Source organism: Carassius auratus, chromosome 50, assembly GCF_003368295.1.
Source record: "Carassius auratus strain Wakin chromosome 50, ASM336829v1, whole genome shotgun sequence".
Lineage (NCBI taxonomy): Eukaryota > Metazoa > Chordata > Actinopteri > Cypriniformes > Cyprinidae > Carassius > Carassius auratus.
The window spans coordinates 9,754,115-9,777,095 of NC_039292.1; the positions used below are offsets into that span (position 1 = coordinate 9,754,115).

The 22,981-nt window shown below is 37.3% G+C and overlaps 3 protein-coding genes across 5 annotated transcripts; all 3 read right to left on the bottom strand.

Annotated features, from left to right (window-relative positions):
- Positions 1-184: 184 nt before the first annotated feature.
- LOC113066930 (S-adenosylmethionine sensor upstream of mTORC1) lies at positions 185-7,192 on the bottom strand. The gene is made up of 5 exons (XM_026239067.1): positions 6,944-7,192; positions 4,271-4,412; positions 4,067-4,195; positions 3,862-3,976; positions 185-2,996 (listed from the first exon to the last, which is right to left on the bottom strand). The coding sequence occupies exons 1-5, from the start codon at positions 7,098-7,100 to the stop codon at positions 2,367-2,369; spliced, it is 1,173 nt and encodes a 390-aa protein (XP_026094852.1). The 5' UTR covers positions 7,101-7,192; the 3' UTR covers positions 185-2,366.
- A 1,607-nt stretch (positions 7,193-8,799) lies between these two features.
- On the bottom strand, positions 8,800-13,825 carry LOC113066931 (protein phosphatase 1 regulatory subunit 3A). The gene is made up of 4 exons (XM_026239068.1): positions 12,805-13,825; positions 12,478-12,530; positions 12,322-12,392; positions 8,800-11,955 (listed from the first exon to the last, which is right to left on the bottom strand). The coding sequence occupies exons 1-4, from the start codon at positions 13,569-13,571 to the stop codon at positions 11,887-11,889; spliced, it is 960 nt and encodes a 319-aa protein (XP_026094853.1). The 5' UTR covers positions 13,572-13,825; the 3' UTR covers positions 8,800-11,886.
- A 1,687-nt stretch (positions 13,826-15,512) lies between these two features.
- On the bottom strand, positions 15,513-21,941 carry LOC113066932 (putative adenosylhomocysteinase 3). Of its 3 annotated transcripts, none has more exons than XM_026239070.1 (17): positions 21,600-21,941; positions 19,382-19,493; positions 19,119-19,262; positions 18,926-19,026; positions 18,313-18,415; positions 18,100-18,194; positions 17,882-17,988; positions 17,643-17,759; positions 17,493-17,556; positions 17,288-17,376; positions 17,132-17,202; positions 16,953-17,047; positions 16,751-16,849; positions 16,387-16,455; positions 16,043-16,121; positions 15,808-15,928; positions 15,513-15,708 (listed from the first exon to the last, which is right to left on the bottom strand). In XM_026239070.1, exons 1-17 carry the CDS (start codon positions 21,885-21,887, stop codon positions 15,702-15,704), a joined length of 1,761 nt encoding a protein of 586 aa, XP_026094855.1. In that variant the 5' UTR covers positions 21,888-21,941; the 3' UTR covers positions 15,513-15,701. The 3 variants fall into 3 exon arrangements, with proteins under 3 accessions (XP_026094855.1, XP_026094856.1, XP_026094857.1); XM_026239071.1 differs by lacking the exon at positions 21,600-21,941 and adding an exon at positions 20,146-20,435; XM_026239072.1 differs by lacking the exon at positions 21,600-21,941 and adding an exon at positions 20,203-20,434.
- Positions 21,942-22,981: the final 1,040 nt, after the last annotated feature.

Here is a 22,981-nt window from a genome sequence, read left to right on the forward strand (position 1 = left end):
TATTATTATTATTATTATTAACTAATTATCTTACTGACCCCAAACTTTTGTACAGTACAATTACTAACTACAATAGATATTTATAATCGAAAACATTTCAAATGTACTGTCAAATATGAAATGCATATATGAATAGCTGTAAATATTTAAAGCAACCTGCTATAGGCAAATGAAAGAAAAGAGAGAAGGCAACAAAAACGTTTATTTATAAAAGATGAATAACAATATTCATCACAAATAGTCTGGTTCTGTGGGAGTCAACAATCATAACACTGATACAAAAAATTAATCATGCAAACAGTGGATCAGAGCCTGGGGAAGACAAAAGACATTTGAGATGTAAATGTTTGAACACACCACCAAGTATAGCAATATAATTCAAAGCTTTTTCCCCCCGACTTATAAATAGAGTACAGATTAAAGAATACCTTTAAATACTATTGCTAGTAGGGCAGTTTTTTAGTAATTTTTTTCCAAGAGCTGGTTAATTCTCTGAAAGTATGTATACTTGTAACGGTTTATTGTGGGAGAGAAATTATCACACTTCCTAATGACCATCAGTAGCCCATGTAATCACAAATGCAAAAATACAATTTAGGTTTGAAGGCACCTTGAGGAGGATTTTTTCCCCCCGATACCCTGAAAGCTCACATACTGATATCTATTACAATTTCGAATCTTTCCACACTTATTTTTGGCACCTCTACAACACATTTAAAGTGCCTAACACCAAAACCTCACATATACGCTTCAACAGAACTCTAAAGCACATCTCACACACTCCTTTATGAGTAAAGACCCATCACAACATATTCTCATGTCATCAGGTTTACAAAACGATAACCACATGAATAAAATAGAAAACCGTGCCTAATATCAGTCACTCAATTTAACTGCCAGGTTACAGTGATATGGGGAATTTGACCGTTTAGGATTATGAACGTATTGCTATTCCAACGAAGTGCTGATGCCAATATCGATATTTTGTCAACCCACATGGAGGGTGTTATAAAAAATGTGCAAAAATGTGCTTGGACAGTCAAAATAGTGTTTTTTAGAACCTGGGGTGAATTTAAAAATCTGCAAATTCTGCAGTTACATACATAGGAGCTAAAAACATGATAGGCAACAATCTTTTTGGAGTACTTGAGATCAACATTTGGCAGAGAACTTTCCAAACTTTTGTTCCTTAAAAGTTATATTCAGTCATTTAGTAACTAAAATGATGTACTGAAACTTAATAGGATATACACCAGATAACGATACAGGAAGTAGTTTTAGAGCAACCAAAGATTTCGAGAGTAAACAGTCAAGAGTAAACAATTATTCTACTCAAAGTCACATTACGGCGAAATGCAGAGAACTCGAACCTGTTCCATACTACTGACAAGTAATCGGATATTACTGGTTACATTAGCGGTTAAAATGAAAACGAAGGCAGACACGCAGCTACTTTCAGGCCGTTTGATCGCAAGTTTAGAAACATGTTACCACAACGCATGCATCCAATGTGGTCACCTCCAAGATTGTTTGTTCTGAAAAACTATGATTACTTCGCATGATTTGTACCTTGTTGAAGCGAGAAATCCACATTCACAGTTAAATTGTCACGTAGCAAAACACGCACAGGTTCGGCAGACACTTAAAATGCTACAAATATCGTTGATAAAGGCTATTCCAAAAAAGTCGGTAGCACAGATGGCTGAAATTGCCATCTAAAACATCCAGTGAAAACTTGCTAAGAATCAAACCATTAATTTGATAGTTCACACAAAAATGAAAAAATCTGTCATTATTTCCTCATCCCGATGTTCCAAAACTGTATTCTTTCTTTTTTTTTTTTCTAATGTCAAACTGTTTTTGTTCTTATAACATTGTTCATACAGGTTTGAAGTGACATGAGGATGTGTAAATGATGATTCGGTTCATTTCTGGCTGAACTCCTTTTTTGGAATTCATTGGAAAAAGTCCAAAACAGTATAGTAACTCCAGCCAAAAGTTTAGATCTTGTCACAGACAATAACTACGCCTAAGCTATAAGTTAAGCTAGTCTGAAACGGTTTATCCAGTTGACAAATGAGAAAACAGCCAAAAAGTGGGTGAGCTAAATCTTCCTTGACCTAAAATCACGATGCTGCTTCTGTTACAAAACCACCTCACTTTCTTAATTAAGACCGTTTAGTGTGTACATTTGTGTTCGAAGGGATATCTTGCACACTCTTAAAAATCAACGCCCACTTAAACGTCCTCATTCACTCTGTGCAAACTGTTTGCTGCTTAAAAAGGGCTTGAGTAAACAAACGCAGCACAGCAATTTTGGCAGCACGAAGGTAGGCTAGAAATATCGAGAGGGGCAGTAAACAAGTTCAACTCTGCAGCAAAATAGGGTCTTCCAGCTTGTGGAAGGGAGCTGAGCCGCTCTGGCTCTCGCCCGAGTCTGAATCGTACGGTGTGTCTGGCAATTCCGCAAAGCTACACACCAACTGGTCGTCCTCGAAATCAGAGCGTGGAGGCTCGTAGCAATCTGCGAATCCATCCTCATCGTACGTGTTAAAGTCCTGCGGGATGTAAAGCATCTCCGGGTAGTTGCGGCTGACCAGGTCGCTGATGGTGGTGGGCGACACCTTGCGGAAAGCAATCAGGTGCATGTGAGAGAACTTGACGTACTTGTAGCGCTTGAAGCCCAGAGACTCCACTGCAACTCGCCAGCTGCGCATCATAAGTGCGTGCCGGCCCTGGTGGGAGGAGTCAGGGGTGATGATGAGGAGCAGGCCGTTCAGGGTCAGGAGTTCATGTGCTTTCTTGCAGCAGAGCCAGCGCTGATAGGGTGAGGGGAAGTAGGAGAGAAGCAGGGAGAACACTACCACGTGAAACAGCTGGGCAGGTAAAGAGTCGATGGGGCCGCGCAGCTGATGCAGGAAGGCATCCAAAGCATCGCTGGCCAGCTGCAGAGGTTGCTGCAGCTGCAGGTTGAGAAAGTCACATTTGTAGACGCTCTGTAGCCAGAAAAAATAAATTAAAAATGTAGAACATTTAGCTTTACTCAGCAGGACAGGTAAAATTACTACAAGTGTCAATGACGGTGTCCAAGATAAAGGATATAAATGTATATAGTTAATAGGAAATTCCTAGAAATGTACTTTGTATTCATATTGGTTTTGAAAAATGTTTATAGCATTCATAATGAAATTTTACATGGTGTATCTATTATACAAATGTATATAAAAAAAGATGCATTCAATTGATCAAAATGAACAAAAATATTTCTAATATTTAACAACTACATTTCTAATATTTAAGTAGAATTGTTTTCAACATTGATAAGAGGAAATGTTTATTACATATTACAATTATTTAAGGATCATGTCACATTGAGGACTGGACTGAACTTTTGAAAACATTATATAAATAAAATAAAAAAAAAACAATAAAACTGTTTTAAGGAAATGGTTTTCAACACTTATAAGCAGCACTGTTTATTGCATATTAAAATTATTATTTAAGGATCATGTGGCATTGATGAGTAATGACTGCTGAAAAATTAGCTTTGCCATTACGGAAAAAAAATAAAATTTAACCTTAAATTACATTACCTTAAGTGAGCGTTTTTTTTATGTTAATGCCCACAAATATCAAAATGAAGTGTATTCAAGACAAATATTTCTGAATTGCATTTTTAATGTCTATTTGAATAAATTAACAGACCCAGACAAACAATACAACATAATTATCCAATAACAAACATAAGTCAGAGTATGACTACACATTTAATTTGATGGAACGGAAGTAACATCCATTTAATAGTTCCATTCAATGTAATCACGAAGTATATAGTATCATATAACGTCAAGGAACGCAAACCTCTACTGCTGGCACAATGTCGATTCCGACAGTCAGAAACTCGTCAAACTTCAGGAAGGGATTGAAACAGCTGCCCACATCCAACAGCCGTATTCTCCCAAGCTGGAACATTGAGCTGTTACCAAGCATGAATAAAAAGCTGGTTTAATCAATGAACTCATCGCGATCTGGAATTTGCAGTGTTAAAGGTCTCGTTCTAGAGCACCTTGAAGAGGACGGTTGTGGTAGAGAGATTGCGGATGTGTTATTCCCAGCTGCTGCGTGTCTAGCACTCTTCTCATCCTTCTCCAACACACGCCTCATCCCTCCATCCTGGAAGTACTCCTGACAAACACTGCGGCAAGAAAAATGTAACAATAAATACCAAATCTGCTTCTCAACATAAAATACTGACCATTAGCAATCATACCTGCGGCACCACTCAATGCGCCCCTCGCCCTCACATTTATTCGCCCAGTGGTTGTCAGCCAAGTTCTTCATGGCCATGGCATATTCGCTGAGAGTCTGCTCGTCTTCACAATGTTCACGCCATATTTTCTCGAAATCGCCCACTGTACCAAAAAAAGACAAAACAGAGGAGTGTACAGTCATCGTTCTGCACCACGAAACTAGAGAAAGTTTTCACAAAGCCTACTTTCAGAGGTCAGCTGATGTCGTGCTTCCTCTAAATTTCGTTTTCTGAAACCGCTGCGTCTAACGGTTCACAAAACACCATACGACTTCAACAAATCAGTAAAACTCCATCGCCAGGCTCAAAAGCACTGTACCATCCAAGTGTTTGTGCTGATTCACACACAGTTTAAAAACTTGCTGATGAAGCCGATGACACCAGAAGGCAACCAGAGTGCTTGGGAGGGCAAGAACTGACAAAAAGTGATCTGTCCCATGACAGAATGGAAAATAGGGGCCTTATCAGATTTACAGAGAATAAGACAAGAAGGGAAAAGACTGCAGCGCCGTTATATATGAATGCTGTTGTGCTATGCCAAGAAGACCAGATCACGCCTTCCTTATTAACCCATCACGGGGTCTAGTGAATAGACTACTGTGTGTGAGATTTATAGTGCTGATATAGCTAGTCTGAACCATGAGAAACTCAATAACACAGTTAAAGTCAGTACAAACACGGTGGTACTTCATATATATATATATATATGTTCTGCTTCCTGCGGGTAGAAATAATTGCAGGCAAGAATATAGCATTTCAAAATCTTTATCATGATATCCGTCTTGGATGATGCTCACGACATCCTCACAGTAATTTACTTATAGCAATAAAAAAAAAAGACTATTTGACTAACATGTGTCATGATAATTTTTTTTATATTCTTTTTAAAAATGTAAACAGATAAGCTTTTAGAAACGTGTCATGATCAGACAACATAGTAAGAAACAATTCACAAATTGGGCAGAAAATATGGTCTGAAAGATGGCTTTTGTTTTTTGAAGGGATATTATATTATGCGGATGAACTTAAAATGAACAACTAAGTTTCCTTTTTAAGAAATTTTTATTTTTTAAATGCATAGAATGCAATGCATACATCAAAAATAAACATTTAATTATTACCCATTATTTCTCTGTCTGTACTTGTACCGTGAGCAATGTCAATAAAGTTGACAGATGAATTAAGTGCATTTAAGTCATACCTGCAAACTCAGGACTGAAAAAGGTGACAGATTTTAACTATCATTTTGCATTATTGACACACTGTTTTCCTAACGAATATTGTTCAGTTGCTTTGACGCAATGTATTTTGAAGGGCTATATAAATAAAGGTGACTTGACTTGACTTGACTGCGAGTGTAATGCGCACTTCAGTGTGTGTGATAAAGGAAGTCGCTCTTCTGCTCCATTCATTAACAGAGACACGCAGAACATGTAGGATTCATATTTAAATAGACTGTTCCGGCTTAATATTTACAGATATTAGTCCATATCATGATTTGAAGTGCAATGACCTATTTTTTATTAATTCATTCAAAAATTTGGCAAATTCCGTACCATTCCGCGTTAAACTATAAATACACTTTTTATGACTGGATAATTTTTTGTAACGGAGTTACTCGAGGAAACGTTTCAGCCCTAAATCAATTGACAGAACTTATATACACATATATTGAATTTTCCTCTTATCTTTTTAGATATACATAAAAATCGTTCCTTAAATCCCTACCCAGAAAGTCAAATTAGAAGCTAGTGTACTTAAGGCTAGGTAACTAAACAAAAATCCAAATTTACACCATGAGTGCTCATAAACATGAGAAAACAATGAAGCAATTGACAAGCACACCAGCTCTAACTCTCCCTAGTCTGTTACAGTTGACATTTTTCAACTGTTCTCAGTTCACCGATTGGACTTTTAATTTTATCCTTAAAATGAATGTTATAAGTTATCAGCTTAAAAAAGGGATTTATACTTATTTATACTATACCACCCCCAGCAAGGAGACACGCTAAAAATAGTTCAGCTGACCATTATTTATCATCTGTGTATTAAGTCTTTAGATAAAAAAGGTGTAAAACAATAAATGGATGAATAATTGACAGTGACAAAACAATTTAGAGCAACACACTTGTCACCTGTACACACAATTCAGAGGATTCATGTTCATAAATGTATTTTTTATAGGCTATTTTCCCCAAAGGAGAATTACAAGTTGTTTATGTTTTCAAACACTGCCATCGGATCAATGAAGAGCAACAGGAACAAATGAACGACTGCACGGGCTTGCTGACTACTGTAAGGTCGTGCTGCAGAGAGACAGAAAACTTAATGTGTTCTACCCAGACAGCATTATTTTAGAGCGTTCGGAACGTTCTATTCAAATATCACTCAGCTAGGCAGCTCACTAGGTTTTGAGCCACAGCCAACGCGTTCCAAAACGAGCCAAGTACGAAACCAGTTCATGTCAACTGTCAAGCAACACAAGTTTAAATTAAAATAACTCAGTTTTTGTTCACTTAGGTTGACGGTTGTTCTCCAAGCGTTTAAATGTCCGTATCTTTGATCAGGCCAGACTACAGAAACGGATCTAGGCTAGGCTACACAGCTACGCATCTCTCGCTGGAGAAACGTTACCTTCTATGTATTTCCTGCGGAGTTTTCGGTGCACGCTTTTCACCACCCCCGACAGCTTCTCCTGCTCCTGCTTCTTGGACTGCAGCTCCGGCGGGACGGAGTCGGAGTGGTATTCGGAGAGACCCGGGTCTGTCTCTGCACTGCTCCGCAGGTCCATAGTACAGCACGGAGGCTACCAGCGCACCGGCTCCGTCAGCACGCACGCACGCAGACACTGCGACAACGCGCAGCCTGATTGCGCCTCTTCAGTCCCGGAAGTGCACTTCTACGCTGAAGTTGTTGCTGAACACGAAACTCCTCAAACTCAAGTCAGTTGATTTAAACTCTCTGAAGGGTTGATAATTAAGTTTAATAATTAAGTTTTGAAAAGGTGTTATATATATATAATAATATATAATTATTAATATTGTTGTTATTATTGTATGTACCTAATATGTTTTTTTTACATATTATTTAATATTTAATAGAACGTTATTGTTACTGTTGTTGTTAGTAAAATAATTCAAAATAAGAATACTTCAGATAAAGGATTTGGACATTCAAAATAAGACATAAAGGCAAAATTAAGACTAATAAGACTACACATTAATAAAGTTATTATTTAGTAGTAGTAAATAATGATATATGCACATATATAAACATTGTATAAACATACTATATGTATGTATGTATATATATATATATATATATATATATATATATATATATATATATATACAAAATTAATTTTCATTTAAAAGAATACTTCACGTTAAGAATGAGCCTAAATAAATTAAATGACAATATTAATATCAATAAAATCATATAATCAATAAAAATATATCCAACATTAATTTTCATTTAAGAGAACATGTTAAGAATGAGCCTAAATAAATTACATTACAATATTAATATCAATAAAATTATATAATCAATAAAGATATAAACGTAAACGCTTCAAAAATGTTGCGCTATGATTGGCTGGGCCTAAGCTTAAAGAATTTAGGCCTACCTGTAGTTTTGCGTATAAATTAATGTGGCATAAGAATGAAATTAATTCGTACAGCGTTTCTTCGCATCATAGTAGAGATTTATATTTACACTGGATTTACGAATTAGTCAAAGCCGCTAAAAACAATACACAATGTTAGTTCTTTCTTGCGTTTGGTTATTATGGCTTACTGTCAATGTTTTAAACCTCACTAAACTCACTGAACACCAGAACTAGTCAGACCCAATAAGTTAATTTGTAGTATTTATTAATTTATTTTAGAAATATGTAAAAACTAGGCAGTGGTGTGCACAGTCCTCCGGAAGGGCAGAGGGCTCTAGATCAGACCGAAAGTGCACTTTAGCTTCGGCGATTAAAAGGGAAGGCTCCAGACGTTTGGCATCAACCAGTTAGCAAACGAACAACATTGCCTTTGTGTGTCACTTTGGATTTTATGTCATTTAGTTAAGTCCCATTTAGTGTTAGTGATAATGTCCAACTGTAAAAACTGCTCCCCATGAACCTTAAACTAAAGGGACTAACGTTTTTTCTTATTCTGTTAGCTTATAAACATGCAGTCACTCATCTAGCCATGAAAGTTCACCAAAAAATTACTTTTTTCTCTCCTTTTTTTTTCATACAATTAAAGTCTTTTGGCTTCGATATTTTTATGGACTCCATTGACATTTACTGTGTGGCCAGAAGCAATTGAAACATTAAATATCTACAGCTATAAAAGAAGTCAATTTGGGGAGATCTGTGGTCAGATTTATAGTATATTTGTGAACTGCATAATCTAATAACCTGGAGATGAGATCATAGTTCACCTGTTCCGTGAATTATGTCTAACAATAAATGGACAAGATAAAGACAACACGAAATAATAACAGCTGCACAATATTTAATTTATTTAAAATACTCAACAACAAAAAAAGAAAAAAGAAAAGATGCTATCCTAAAAGCTATCCTTTTTTCAAGATTTATCATTTATAATCCGGTGAGTAACTTTTTACTCACCAGTGGTCCTTTAAACATCACTGTCCCAGGCACCATTAACACAAAACCCAACGATTTCTACATATAAAGACCCCATATAATCTCCTCATTTATAGCAAAGGAAAATAAGGAAAATATAATAAAATAAGGAAATACTGTATACCTATTGACCAATGTGTAATGGCAAATTAATATAAAAGTCTTTGCCATTATGAAATTTTGTGAGATAAATAGTCCCACATAATCCAATGTTGTTGTACAACAATTGTATGTGTACGAAACATTTAGATTCACATTTCTAAGCTCTCCAACAAATGTTGACGAGTAAATTATATTAACTTCAGTCCTCTTTCACCTTTCTGGGAGCTTTTCGGCTCTTCTTCCCCTTGATAAAACAGCCAATACAGTGTAAGAACATATATGGCAAAACATGCAATGAAGTCATAATAATATGCTGTGACCAAAAACACTATCAACAAAAATGTGTATCCAATCCACCACAAGACATTATGTACAAATAACACGTTCAATCCCATGAACTAGGGGCAGTGTAGCTCTCTCCTGCTTCCTGTTGTACTCAATATTTGTTAAATCCTCTATGAAACTACTCGGCTGGTCTTCGTCCACACACTCAGAGATTGAAGGTAAAGCTTAAAGCCTCCCTCTGCTCAAGAAAGGTATTTTGCCATAGTTTCCACTCATTGTGCTCTCATCTCTGAACACTGACTGTTGAGGTAAAGCTCCATTTTATCATCTATCTGCGATTCTGTTGAGGTATTGTCTTCAACGTTTTCACTGAGTCTTTTGCCAGGCATTCCAAGTTTTCCAGCATACTGTTTACATCAACAGTAGTTTCCTGTTCACGTTTCACACTTTCACAGCACACATTTTTTTCTTTATCAGTAAAGGTAATGAGGTTCCAATCATTCTCCATAGCTTGCATATGAATTCAATATTACTCTTTTGAGATGATTCTTGCCAAGATGTAGCAATTTCCTCACAGATCTCTAATCCATAGTTGATGTGCTTGTCCTCTTTTTTTCTGAGTACTTACTCACACTTTCTATTTCATTGAAGTCAATATGATGTTGTGGTAATGATTTAACAGTGTCGGTACTAATGATCTGCTTCTGCTCCTCTTCATCTTGAGAATCAAGAGATCATGTGCATCTGCTTGTTGTTTCTTTTCTCTCTCAGTTTCCATTGCATCCAAGTCCTGTTCATCATCTATGTATTTCTAACTAATTTTCAGTGCTTTTTGTTCCTCCTTTAACTTCATTTTTTTGTTCTGCTTCTTGGTCTTTGTCCTCGTTGTCTTGTTTCTGCTTCTCCATCTGCTTAATTTGATTCCCATTTCCCTTTTCAAAAGCTCTTCCAGACCGAGAGATCTCTTTAATCACTGATGTGTTACATTTTCCATCAAAATGAATAAAACTGGAGCTCTCCATCTCTGAAGTCTGTGTAGAAAAAACCCATGAGCATTTGTTTCTTCTTTTCATTTATTTGGCAGCTCTCCAAAGTACTGCTCATATTTGTCTGTGTTTTCTCCAATTCTGTATACGGTTATATTGGCGTAGCCGTTGCTATTGCTAAAGAGAAAGTTTTTCAATGCTCAATCTCATCTCACAGCAGTCAGACTCTAATTTATCATCAGAGGAACCCAACCTGATCCTTGTGGGGTCCTCCAGAGATTGGGCAAGAGGCTCTGATTGAATATTGAATATTCTGTTTCCACAGATATATTTTCCTCTTTGGTGTGGATATTTATAGGGTCTTCCTGGTTTTGTGACTTTTCAGTTTTCATAGAGGACCTCTGATTATCCAAACATGAAAACCTCTGTGGGTGATGAAAGATGGATGTTTTCAGGTAGGCTGTCAATACCTGACTCTATTGTTTGATTTGTAGTGGCTAAAAGTTCTGCTCCTTGTAGGGGAAATAAACACAGACTTTGGCAGGAATCATCCTGGAACGAGCATTCAGTGAAAGCTTGTGTGCACGCTGTTGAAGCTTCTCCAAGTGGGGGATCTGGCTGCCTGGATGTAACTTTTGCAAGGTTTGTTTCAGTAAATCTGATGTTATTACATAAATGAGTATAATTCTAATAATAATTTTGATTGTAAGAAGCTTCTGCCTTCTCAACATGTTTACACTGATTTGGCTCAGAAAGAGAGTTTTGGGTTGCGTTTACTGTATGTTTTGGGGGTCTGTACTGCTGAGTCTTTTCAGATGCTAACACTAATATCATGTACTGTCTGTTTTGTAGATAAGCAAGTCTCTGACCAAATGTCTGGGGTCTCATGGGCTTTGATCACTCTTTGACTCTCATCCTCCAGTTCCTTAAATGACCCATCCAACGGGTTTGCAAAATAAGTTTCAATGTTTTTAAAAACCTGGTGATAAAGTGGTCCCAAATGTGAAGCCATGGGAACACAGCTGAGCCTCTGAATTAGTTTATTAAACTCACATTCTCTTGGTTTGCCATTGCTAATATCCGTGCCCTCATGCATCTTAGAGTTTAATTCCTAGCTTAGCATCAGTCGGGATTTTGGCTTACTGGAACAGCCTGATTGATTGAAACTGTTTGGTCAGTAATGCAGTCAGTATGTTGGATGTCTTCCAGGACCTCAGAAGCTGAGAATGCAATTGATTCATCACAACTGATGGAGTCTTCCAAGGGTAGATTTGTGTTTTCTGTAGATAAATGAGTCTTGGAGTGGATTATGTTGTCTTCTTCATCTTGTGTTAAAGCTTGGCTTAAGATGTCAATGGAATCTCCACTAGACTGAAAATCTATTTCTTCATATTTCAGGGACTTAGCTGGTTACATGTTGGTTGTTGAGTAGTATATTGTAAAAGGGGAATGCATTGTGTCTTCTCCAGCAATGATCCACATTACTGCATGCTGGTCTCTGCCGTAACTTCACTCTCTTTTTTCTTGGTCTCATGTTTATTTTCTTCTTCCATTTTAGCAAAGTGCTACTTAACCTTTTCCAATCGTGCAGCCTTTCTTCTGTTTCTTTGGCTGTTGTTTCTGCTTATTTCCTCCTGTTTACAAAAAGATAGATGTGAAAATACTGACTGAAACACCATCTTCAATAAAAGATTGACTGAGGACATTGACTTGTGTTTACTTTTAACAATGTAACCTGATCTCAGAGCGACCCTGTACAGCATGACCTATCCAGTGTCTTGTTTGGGACAGTACATACTGTATGTTATGCTTACACTTGTCAAAGCCAAACATGAGTAACCACATGACATTCAGAAAGAGCAGCCAGTGTAATGGCATGTGTAAAATAAATATCTTCTTTGTATAAAATATCATTTTATACGAAAATGCACTGTTTCATTAAAACACAGTTAATTGACTCTGGATCAGTCTTTTATAAAATATAAAAATGTAGAACTCACCACTAATTCCTTGCTTTCCTTTTCAAGATTCTTAGAGGTTTCATTTAGAGATTCAGAGTTTAGATGTATAACTGAGGAAACAAAACATATGTTTTAATCAGAATTTTATAGTGTTTCCAAATCTAGATGCACATACTTTTTCAGAAGGTAAATTACCCGGAAATTCTTCATTATTTGTGTCTGCAACAGTCAAAGCAGAGACATCTGGGCTGTAAAATTAAAAAAAATATATATCTTTGTGTTTAAGAATTGGGGAAAAAGCATGTATATTGTTCCTTAATTAATTGAGTTACACTAGTAGTTTTATGCATATTAACTCTGGCATGTCACTTACTTAAATTTAAAAACTGTATCAATTATCACGTTTTTGTAGCATGCATTATGCATAATTTCTGTAACAATTATATGAATATTTTAGAAATATTTCATTTGGCATGCATTATTGTCAATGTCCGTGCAACAGATATGTTGGTGACCTCTCACCTGGTTGTTTTCAGACAGCTTTTTTTTCTGTTTTCACTTTCATTTTGGGATTTCTCCTTTGATTTCTCCCAACAAAACAGAGAGTAGTTATTTTCATTGTTATTTGCCCAAAAAGTGCCTAAAGATGTTTCATAACGCAAACAGAAGTCGACCCTAGTGCCCTTTTCTCCAAATGGGGGTACTAGTGTGAGTTTGAAGGAGAAACAATCCGTCCCACCATTGCTTGACCCAGGTACGTACTCTGCCAACAGATCAAAATGACTTTTCCATGAATCTAAAGAGGTACGTACACAGACCGTCTTATCAAAACAAATATTCAGCACGCGAATGGTTCCTCTAAGGGTTGTAGTCCCAGAAAGCAACTCCAAACTCTCCAGTTCTAGCTTCTGCTTGTGAACCCGCAAGGCTAACTCCTCAGCGGTCTGTGGAAGAGTGAAGAGAGGAACCATGTAATACTCCTTATCTTCATTCAAGTCACTCTCTAGAGAGCCTGATTGGTCAGTTACTTCCCAAGTATCAAACTGTTTCACTGAGATGAGACTCAAACCGAAGGCATCAGCAAAGGACACTCTTCTGCTGCTAGAAGGGGGAAACAAGGAGTCATCGGAGGACACTGAACTCCGCCGTCTCGGTATGGGTGAAGATTTAGGCCTGATTCCTTCCAGACCCAGTGACTCCTCGTCCTCATCCCAGGGGCAGGATGCTGGCAAGCTCAGTATGTTGGAGCTGGCCCCATTGGGACTGCACAGTGCTCCCATAGACTCCATCAGGCAGTGTGGCTCAGAGTGAGAGGAACTCAGCAGGTCAGCCAGCAAGTGACATGCTGTGACTTAACTTACGGATTCAAGTTACATTTGACATTGTATGGAAAAGCCAACTCTATATTTAGGGCAGAAACAACTTGTGCTATGCAGTCAGAGCTCAGGGGACCCATGAGAAAATATGAAGTGAAGTGAAAGTCATGACATTTGCACACAGTGAGTAGGGAACAAACACACACACACCATGAACACACCCAGAAAAGTGAGCAGCTATTTTCTCCAGTGCCCGAGGAGCAATTGGGGGTTCAGAGCCTTGCTCAGGGGCGCTCCAGCCATGAGTATTGAGGGTGGAAGAGATCAATGTTCATTCACTCCCCCACCTACAACTCCTGCTGGCACTGAGACTTGAACCTGCGACCTTCAGATTACAAGTCTGACCTCTAACCGCTAGGCCACAGCTGTCTCATGATTTAGATGCATGCTTCAAACAACATTACATTGTCATGTATACACAGTAGTGTTGCTTGGATCCAAGTTATATCCACAAGCGCTGCAGATAAATTGAATGTGCCCCCCTCCACCCCCCACCCCCTCCAAGCAATGGCACAAAAAAAAAAGCCATTTGGAATTTGCCCATAAACATTATGAACAGTCAGTCAATGAAAATAAATGTACAAATTACAAGCAATAGCACAACTGAATATATAAAACAAAGATACAAATGATGGATAAAACAGAAGGGCTGAATGAGAACACAAATTCACTCTCTGACAGCAGGTGGCGCTTATGGATCAGTGGTAAAGTAGTGTTTCCTATGTTACTGCTGTGCTTTAAATGCATTATACAGAGGCAAAATTAAAAGAAAACGCCATGTAAACTTCTTGAAAACTCTCAGATATAAATTCATATAAACCCTACCCCCAATTCAATATTTAGGATTTTCTTCTAGTATTTTGAGTAATGTGAACAGTGATCTTGATCTGCCTGCTACAGTATTTTCACCTTTGCTCTCTTTTTAGCGTCTCTGGCTTCTGTTAATGGCAGTTTGTCAACTGTGACAAATTCGTCAACTGTCCCGAGCGTCTTTAACGCTGGACATCGGGCAGTCCTTATTGTCTAGCCCTGATTTCTCTCCATCTACAAAAGTATTTTCTCATAGAATAAAATAGAGTAATATTACACAAAATAATGACTTTCTTATTACCAAACCTACACTTCAGCTTATCAGTAGTAAACTAAAACTCAGTCACCCGTATTTGTAAGAGACTTACATTTTTTTTAACAGAAAAGGGAAGCTTTGGTAACACATGAAAACCACAACTCAAAAGCTACAGCTTTCAGAAAGCATAGGTTCGCGCTGCTTTGAAATACCTTTATTAGACTACTTGGACACATAGGATTCTTGCAACCATTTGAGATCCAACGAGATTCTTGTCACTAGATGAGCAAATATCCCTCTCATTCTTTCCCTTGTTTGCCAAAGCCTTATTCTCTTCTACATTACCTCCATCTAGAGGCACATTGAGGAGTTTTTCCCTATTCCAAAAGTGAAACTCAAAAGATGTTCTTAATAATTTTAACCTTTACCACTTACTGGTCTTTCTAAGATTCAAAGTGAGTTTAGATCATTCAAAGTAAGTTCACCAAGCCCCTTTACAATTCTCTACTGTCAGTTTGCGTCTCCAGTTTTCATGTGTAATGTTAAGTTCAACGTTTTAATAATGTTATATGTGAAACAGTGTTTTATGTTTTTGAGGTAAACAAACGATAGCAGTGTTTTATTAGAGCTCTATGCAAGGGAGTTTATAACATACTTGTAACATACTATGTGAATTTGTTGCATTTTGTTTTACCTTTATGTATTTATCTATTTTGTGGAAGTTATAATGATAATGTATGCTCAATACAACCAGAATGGACACTACTAAAATGATTTACAGAACAACTGCAAGAGTAAAATGTGTTATATTTCACTTTACATTTGTACACGCTGACCGTTAATGGTCAAGCCTGTAATATCATGTGTTGGTATAGAGAGGGATGAATGAAATCCTCGCTGAGATTTCGGTCCACAGCTTTAGATCCATCTGTTTTCTTCTAAGTGATGATGAGTTGCATTGAGACTTCTCCATGATCTTAATACCTAAAAACCGGAAAAAAACAAATCAGGTGTTAAATGTTTCAAACATTACTTATCAATAAATGCAATCATTAAATTCAAATATTTAAACACATTTATGACCTGTAGTAACTGGGTTTGAAGGGCCCGTTTTTACTCAAGCCCATGTATTTGGCTTGTTCATCGGTAAGCTCAGTCAGGCGTGCATCAAAAGTCTGAAGATGCAGGCTTGCAACATACTCATCTGGTATACAAAATAGTGAATCAGTTTGTGATGTCATTTTATCCAAATATGATTTGGTACATTATGAAATATGCATGAACAATACTAAATTCTGGAAGTCCTTTGCATTGTTACCCAGTTTCTTGGGAAGAAGATAGACATCTTTCTTGTAACGGCCCTCAGGAGCATTGAATAGCTCAATCAATGCCAAAGCCTTTCAAAAAGCATACAGACAACTAAACATGTAAACACATTTGAAGAGACAACCTATCCATTCATAATCCGTAAAATAATTTAAAACCCAACTATAGCCCACGGCTGTCATGCTTCCATTAGCACTGTGTCATACTAAATGCAAAGTTGTATTGCTCTGCCCAGTCTTTAATGTTTAGGCTAAGTAAAAGAGGAAGAACTTTGGCCTTTAGGCTACCAACTTAAAACCTCATTTAAATGAATGTATTAGCAAACTGCTTCCATACCTGTGTGGTGGCTGTGATGGAAAGCACGTATATGGGTACAGTGGAGGAGCTTAGATTAAGAACACGGCCCTAAATTCAAACAGGGTAAAACAATAACTTTGCCTCTAACGTTAGTAACCAATAATTCATTAGGGTTGTAATAAGGAAATGTAGATTATAGCTTTACATGATTTACAAATGTATGTTCCTAAATCCACTGGTTTGCACTAGTTTGTAACAGCTTTAGCATTTACTGCATTTTGTTATCTTCCTAGTGATTAACAGATAGTGGATAATGAATCAGAAATCTTGGACATTTACAGGAAATAGCTTCCTAACATTATGAAAAATTAGGTGAATGTTTTTTTATATAGTATTCTCTCACCTCTGCAAGGAGTACTATTCTCTTGCCATCAGGCCAAACAATGTGATCTACTTGCGCTCTCACATGTAGCCATACTAACTCTGGGGTTCGCAGACTGTTCTGAAAATTCAGACGAACGACAAGAAATGCGCCCCGATTAAATTGCAAGCATTTAACTGTCATCGCTAATCGTGTGTTATAATCGCATCCTACAGCCACTTACAACATCGATTTCTGTATTGGAGCGTCCCATATTGCAGACAACGCAGCCATTCTTCATTAGGTCCATGTGTTCCCTCACAACAACGTTTTTGTTACCTGTGTAGAAAAGCGGTCAGCTGTCAAACGAACCCTGTAAGGCAATAGTACAATAAAGACTATTTAGGATATTGCGCAACTTGCCTGTGCAGGTGATGACCATGTCCACTTGTCTTACGACATCACCTAGTTTGACCAGTCGAAAGCCATCCATGCTAGTCGAAATGCAATTGGCTGTCAGGGGTGACACTGTGGAAAATATAACTTTATGGAGAGTTTTTCAAATAACTCATATCTTACCATGCTTGTAGAGCACAGATGGGGTCAGTTTCGGTTACATACACCACAGACCCCATCGCTTTCAGAGCTGCAGAACAACCTTTTCCAACCTGTGGGCACCAATATTCACACTTACACACACAAAATAGACAGCAGGTGATGGACACTGTTCTCTATTAGCATATTGACAATAGAAACCATAATATATTTGAACCAGGAGACGTACCTCTCCGTATCCACATACAGCCACCTGCTTTCCCCCAAACATGATATCAGCTGTCTTTTTAAGACTGAGAGAATAGGAACAAGACAGAAAGTAGGTTTAATCATACAAATACTGTGCTTTAATAGAGAAATAGTTGCACTGTTATCTTACCTATCCAGGATGGACTCCCTGCAGCAGTAGAGGTTGTCAAATTTTTGTTTAGTGACCGAGTCATTCACATTTATGGCTGGGACGCATAGTTTTCCAGCTTTAGAGAGGTGATGAAGCCTGATATATGTGATGCAAAAAACATTTGCAAAGTTTCATCGTGTAAACCCACTAGTGCCAATTCAGCGTAATCATCTTTCCACCAAATGTGACAAATAACAAGGACTAGAAAGTGACTCAACCTGTGAATGCCTGTGATACTTTCTTCAACAATACCCTTGACTTTCTTGAAGAGGTGAGGATTTTTCTTGTATATCCAATGTGTCATATCTCCTCCATCATCAAGGATCTAAAGAAGAAAAGGCCATTAACAAACTTCAATTTACAGGCGAAAACAGAGACACTATTGATCCTCGAAGGGAAAGTGGTCCCATATCACTTAAGGTAGGCCTACTCGTACCATGTTCGGCTCCCAGTCCTCCACATTTACACAGCGATCAATACACCACCAGAAGTCATCCTCAGATTCTCCCTTCCATGCAAACACTGGAAAATCTGTCAGAGGGAAAGACAATGGACAAATCAAAGAAGGAAAATAACAACGTGCAAAAAAAAAATCACAGACTTTAAAAATCTGTGACAATTAGACTAAGATACTTTTTTATATATATACCTTGCTCTGCTAAAGCAGCTGCCACTTCATCCTGAGTGGAGTAAATATTGCAGGCTGCCCACCTACACTGAGCCCCCAACACCTTCAGAGTCTCAAACAGCACCTGTCGAGTAAAAAATATATATTTCTTGAGTGCCACAAGATCCTTAATAAATAATTTTAAAAAGTAATTCGGTGCCCAGGAAGCATGTATTATTATCAATGTTAAAACAGTGCTGCTCAGTATTTTGGGGGTACTAGAAAGAGAGCAGTCAAAAGAACTGTATTTGTATGAAAAATAACTCTTTTGTAATATTATGAATGTCATTTACTGTCAATTTTAATATCAGTTAAATGGATCCTTGCTGAATGAAATCATTAATTTCTTTTAAAAAAAATCCTACTGACCCCAAACAGTACAACAGTAATTTAAACTGCAGTTTAAATTTTTTTTTTTTTTTTTTTTCATTGTATAATCAGCGGAGGGGATATGGGAGGTGTTGGATGTTTCATGTTTCAAGACCTTGTAAAACTGTTTTTTTTTAGTTTTGTTTCTGTATTTTTTTCTCTCTTTCTGTCAGTATGATACAGTATGCATTAAAAATGCAGTGAAGTGATTTTAGATGACACTTACAGCTGTCTGGGCCGTGACGTGGGTGCATCCCACTATTTTTGCTGCTGCCAATGGTTTTTCCCCCTGGGCAGCTTTTCTCAAGGCCATCAGTGCAGTCATCTCTTTAATTAATAAAGGTACACACATATTTATTCCTTTTTTTGTGTACTGTACAATGCACGTTTGCTGTTTTATTACCATACACTATGCCTACCATCCTCGGCAAGCTCTATCTCTCGACGACCAAAGTCTGCCAGTTTGATGTTTTTGATGCAGAAGTCCCTGGTCCCTTTAGAGTTCATCTGTTGCATGTCTCGAGGACAGACCTCATCTTCTAGATCTTCTGCATCTGAACCCCCTGAAAAAAATGAGGAACAAAACAAGAAAGGAAATCGGAATCAATGATTGCAATGAAAATACAAAGAATGACCAAAAAAATACATTTTCCAGTTTTGATAGAATTTGTGCGGCGTCTACCTGAGCTGTTACTGTCCGTGGAGGAATGAGAAATAGAGTGGGACAGGGAGCGGCGTCCCGTCTTTGTTAAATGACTGTCGAATTCTCGCATCTGCTCAGGATACTGGATTTGCTAAGGGAAAAAAAACTTTTATTTTTGTATATATAATATAATGTAATTCGAAATAATGTAACCTTTTCCTGCAGAAAATAATAGAAGCCAGAATAATTATAATGCTTTATCCTAACTTAGACTCTAAATATTGAAATAGCATTAGGATGCATTACATGCACAGAAACATATACATTTCAGGTACAGGCAAGAGATCTTAGAGACCAAATATACAGTAACTATCACTTGCTCACTAACTTACACATTGAAGAAAAAAAGAAAGAAAACCTCAAATTAAACACTGCAAATATATATATGTGTTTGTTGTTAGGGTAGGCACTAGTAGTGGCATTGTCTACTAAAATGCATTTATATTTAAACAAAGTGCTGCTCTGCTATAATATATAAGCAAATCAAATAAAACTAAATAACACTCAATAAAATGTAATAAAATTAATTTGAGCACCAGGGTAGTACAAATCTTTTCATAATCTACTATGGAGTTATTAATGAAATTGTTTTGTCATATTCAGACACACACAAATAAAATAAAAAAAACACACACAAGAAGGAAAATATCTATTTCAAAGTGCTGCAGTTTTAAGTCTCATGGTCTAAAAAAAAAAAAGCAAACAGATGGATTGCAACTTCCCTCTAAGCAGAATAGAAATACCTTGACGTTAAGAGATAACACAGCATCTTTTGATTCCCTGTTTTTAGTGAGACTAACCAGGCTGTAGACTTTCTTCATGGTGTCTGATCCTCTTGAGAAATGCGTAGAATAACTCCCACGTAAGCATTTAAAGACGAGCCCCAACAGTGATTGTCATGATGTCATGATGTTAAATGAGCGTGCTAGAGAAGCATTGATCCACTGTCAGATGAAATCCTACACTGTGATACCAAAGCCTTACAATAAATTCAGAGCTCTCTGTTCGCTTACATGATTCGACAATGATTAAAGTAGATGATGTCACAAAAGTTCCCTAAAGTCATTTATTAATGCTGGCCAAGTGCCACTGAGCGGATACTGTGTGGTTTTAAGTGCACTGGTCTGTGTTCAGCCCACGGCTCTGTTCAGGGTTGTTAATGATGATCAAGATAAGGTTTTCGGTTACACCTCATTTAGCAGGCATGTTTTAGTTAAAATGACTTGTTGTTCTCAACCTGGCGTCAGGTGCCTCTTTCAAGGGCAAAACGGAGGTATGGAAACTCAAGGCTTATGCTTTCAGTGGTTACTCGGTGCATTTAGTTTATCAAACCAGAAACGTACCCCTACCACATGTGGTTTAAAAGAGATTTCCTTTGGAACACCCTGGGGTCAAGTGTTTGAGAACTGCTCTCAGAAAGTCTTTTTTGGTGTTTAAACCCAGCACATTTAGGTTACTACACCCAGATATGTACCCTTAATTCACCTTGTAAGAAACAAGCAGTTCACTTCTCACCTTGACACAACCAAGGGACAAGAGTTCAATGACAAAATGGAAGCATGGGAACACAACAACATTCAGATTCATGGGCCCCCCTTTCCAAAGTCTGACCTCAGCCCCTCTATGCACCCCAATGACCAAATCATATATTTAACCCTTTGCAAATCGGGTATAAATCAGGACATTGACAGTTCTGTTGCTTTAGGGACACTCCCATTGAAGTAACTGGGATCAAGGTCAAATTGCTGGTAAAGAACCTACACAACTCTCAGATTCATAGGTATCCCATTCCAAGGTTTGACCTCAGCACTTATATGCTCTCCAGTGACCAGAAAAATACATTTAACCCCTTCTAAATCTGGTATAAAACAGGATATTGACAGCTTGCCTTAGGGACCTTCCTGTTGAAGAAACCTTGGATCGTGTACATCGTTCAAGGACGAATGGTGGTAAAGAACCCAAACAACTCTAAGATTCATGATTCTTCTTTCCCAAAGGTTGACGTCACTTTTGTGTTACCAGCCAAGTTTTGAAACAGAAACACAATAAACTCAGCAATATGTTGACAAGGGAGATTTATAGTATTATTTCATTGCATTTATGTCATCTTCTATTTTGTCTGTTCTTACATCATAATGCACAACATTAAACTGTACTTTAATGCCCATTGTACTTATTCAGCCTCAGCGGCACTTACTCTTTTTGTTCTTGGAGCTTCACTGACGGCTCCATCATTTTCCTCGAACACTTCCTCGCTGTTCTGCATTTTTACGAGTGCAGATTGCCGGGTGGTTGCTGCTTCTAGCATTCTCAATAACTTGGAGCTAATTGTTGGCAGTTGTGAGGAATCTCCATCTCTTTCCAGAGAAGATGAAGTTGCAGCTTCACCATTATGGCTACTCTCTTTCATGCTATCGTTGTCTTCCTTTGGTGGAGTTGCGGACCGAATCTCTGGCTTGCTGTCGAGACTGCTGTCCATTTCCATGTCTTTAGCGTTGAAGTTACACACAGTTGCTCTTTTGAACAAACAGGTCTTAAAGGCGTGTAAACATTGCCTTCATATTAACTGATTGTGGAAACAATGAGTGTAAATGGCATGGGGGTATAGAGGTTTTATACCCTAAGGCTTGGTTAACTTCTGTTTGATACTTAATATTATTTTAATATTATCCTTCTTGGCTGACAAAGTTGTTCTTTTGAACTTTTTTCATCAGATAATTTTGAATAAAATGTGTCATCGTTTAACTGAAAATATTAAGCTTAGCAACTGTTTTTAATATTAATAATAATAAATGTTTCTTGATGAGAAAGCAGCATATCTGAATGCTTTCTGAAGGATCAGAAATGATATAAAATTGATTTAAAAGGTTTAAAGTGAATTGAAAACAGTTAAGAATAGAATAAAATAGAATAGGGCAGCATAAGAGACTTCTTCAAAAACATGAAAAAACTTGCTGACCCCAAACTTGTTCAAGTAAGCAATTAGTTTACTCATTTTGATTGAAAGTAATGGGTTTTATCTGAGGTAAACAAAACCTTTTCTTTAATATACTTATATTCGCTTATCAGTTCAGATTTACTTTTATAGTAATGCTTGTGTATGACATTATCACTTAAATGTAGCTATAATAGTGGTCATTATTTTATTTCCATGAGGTTTCAGACTATCATTAAAGTAATACAATGTTTGAGGAAAGAACTGTTTACAGGAAACTCGTCTGTTGTGTTGGCAAAATACAGAGTAAAAGAAATCAAGTGTCTCTTGAGATTACGGTTGCTCCATTTAACAGATGCTTTTCATTCAAAAGGGTAGCTAAAAGTTGGGTTTTAATTGCTATAATGCTAACTTCTAACAGATTTAAGACTGACAAATTTCTAGATAACACTGAATGATCCATAAATCTCTCAATTGTAAGGTGGCTGCCCCTTTCTACCTTTCATGGCTTATTGATTCCTTGCTGCCACTAATCAATTTTCCAACAATCCTTGTTAAATGTCCTGACATTCATTTCTGGAGTAAATTTTATAAAGTGTCCCACTGCTCCCTCTGTTGGAATTATTATGCTATAAGCAAAAAAA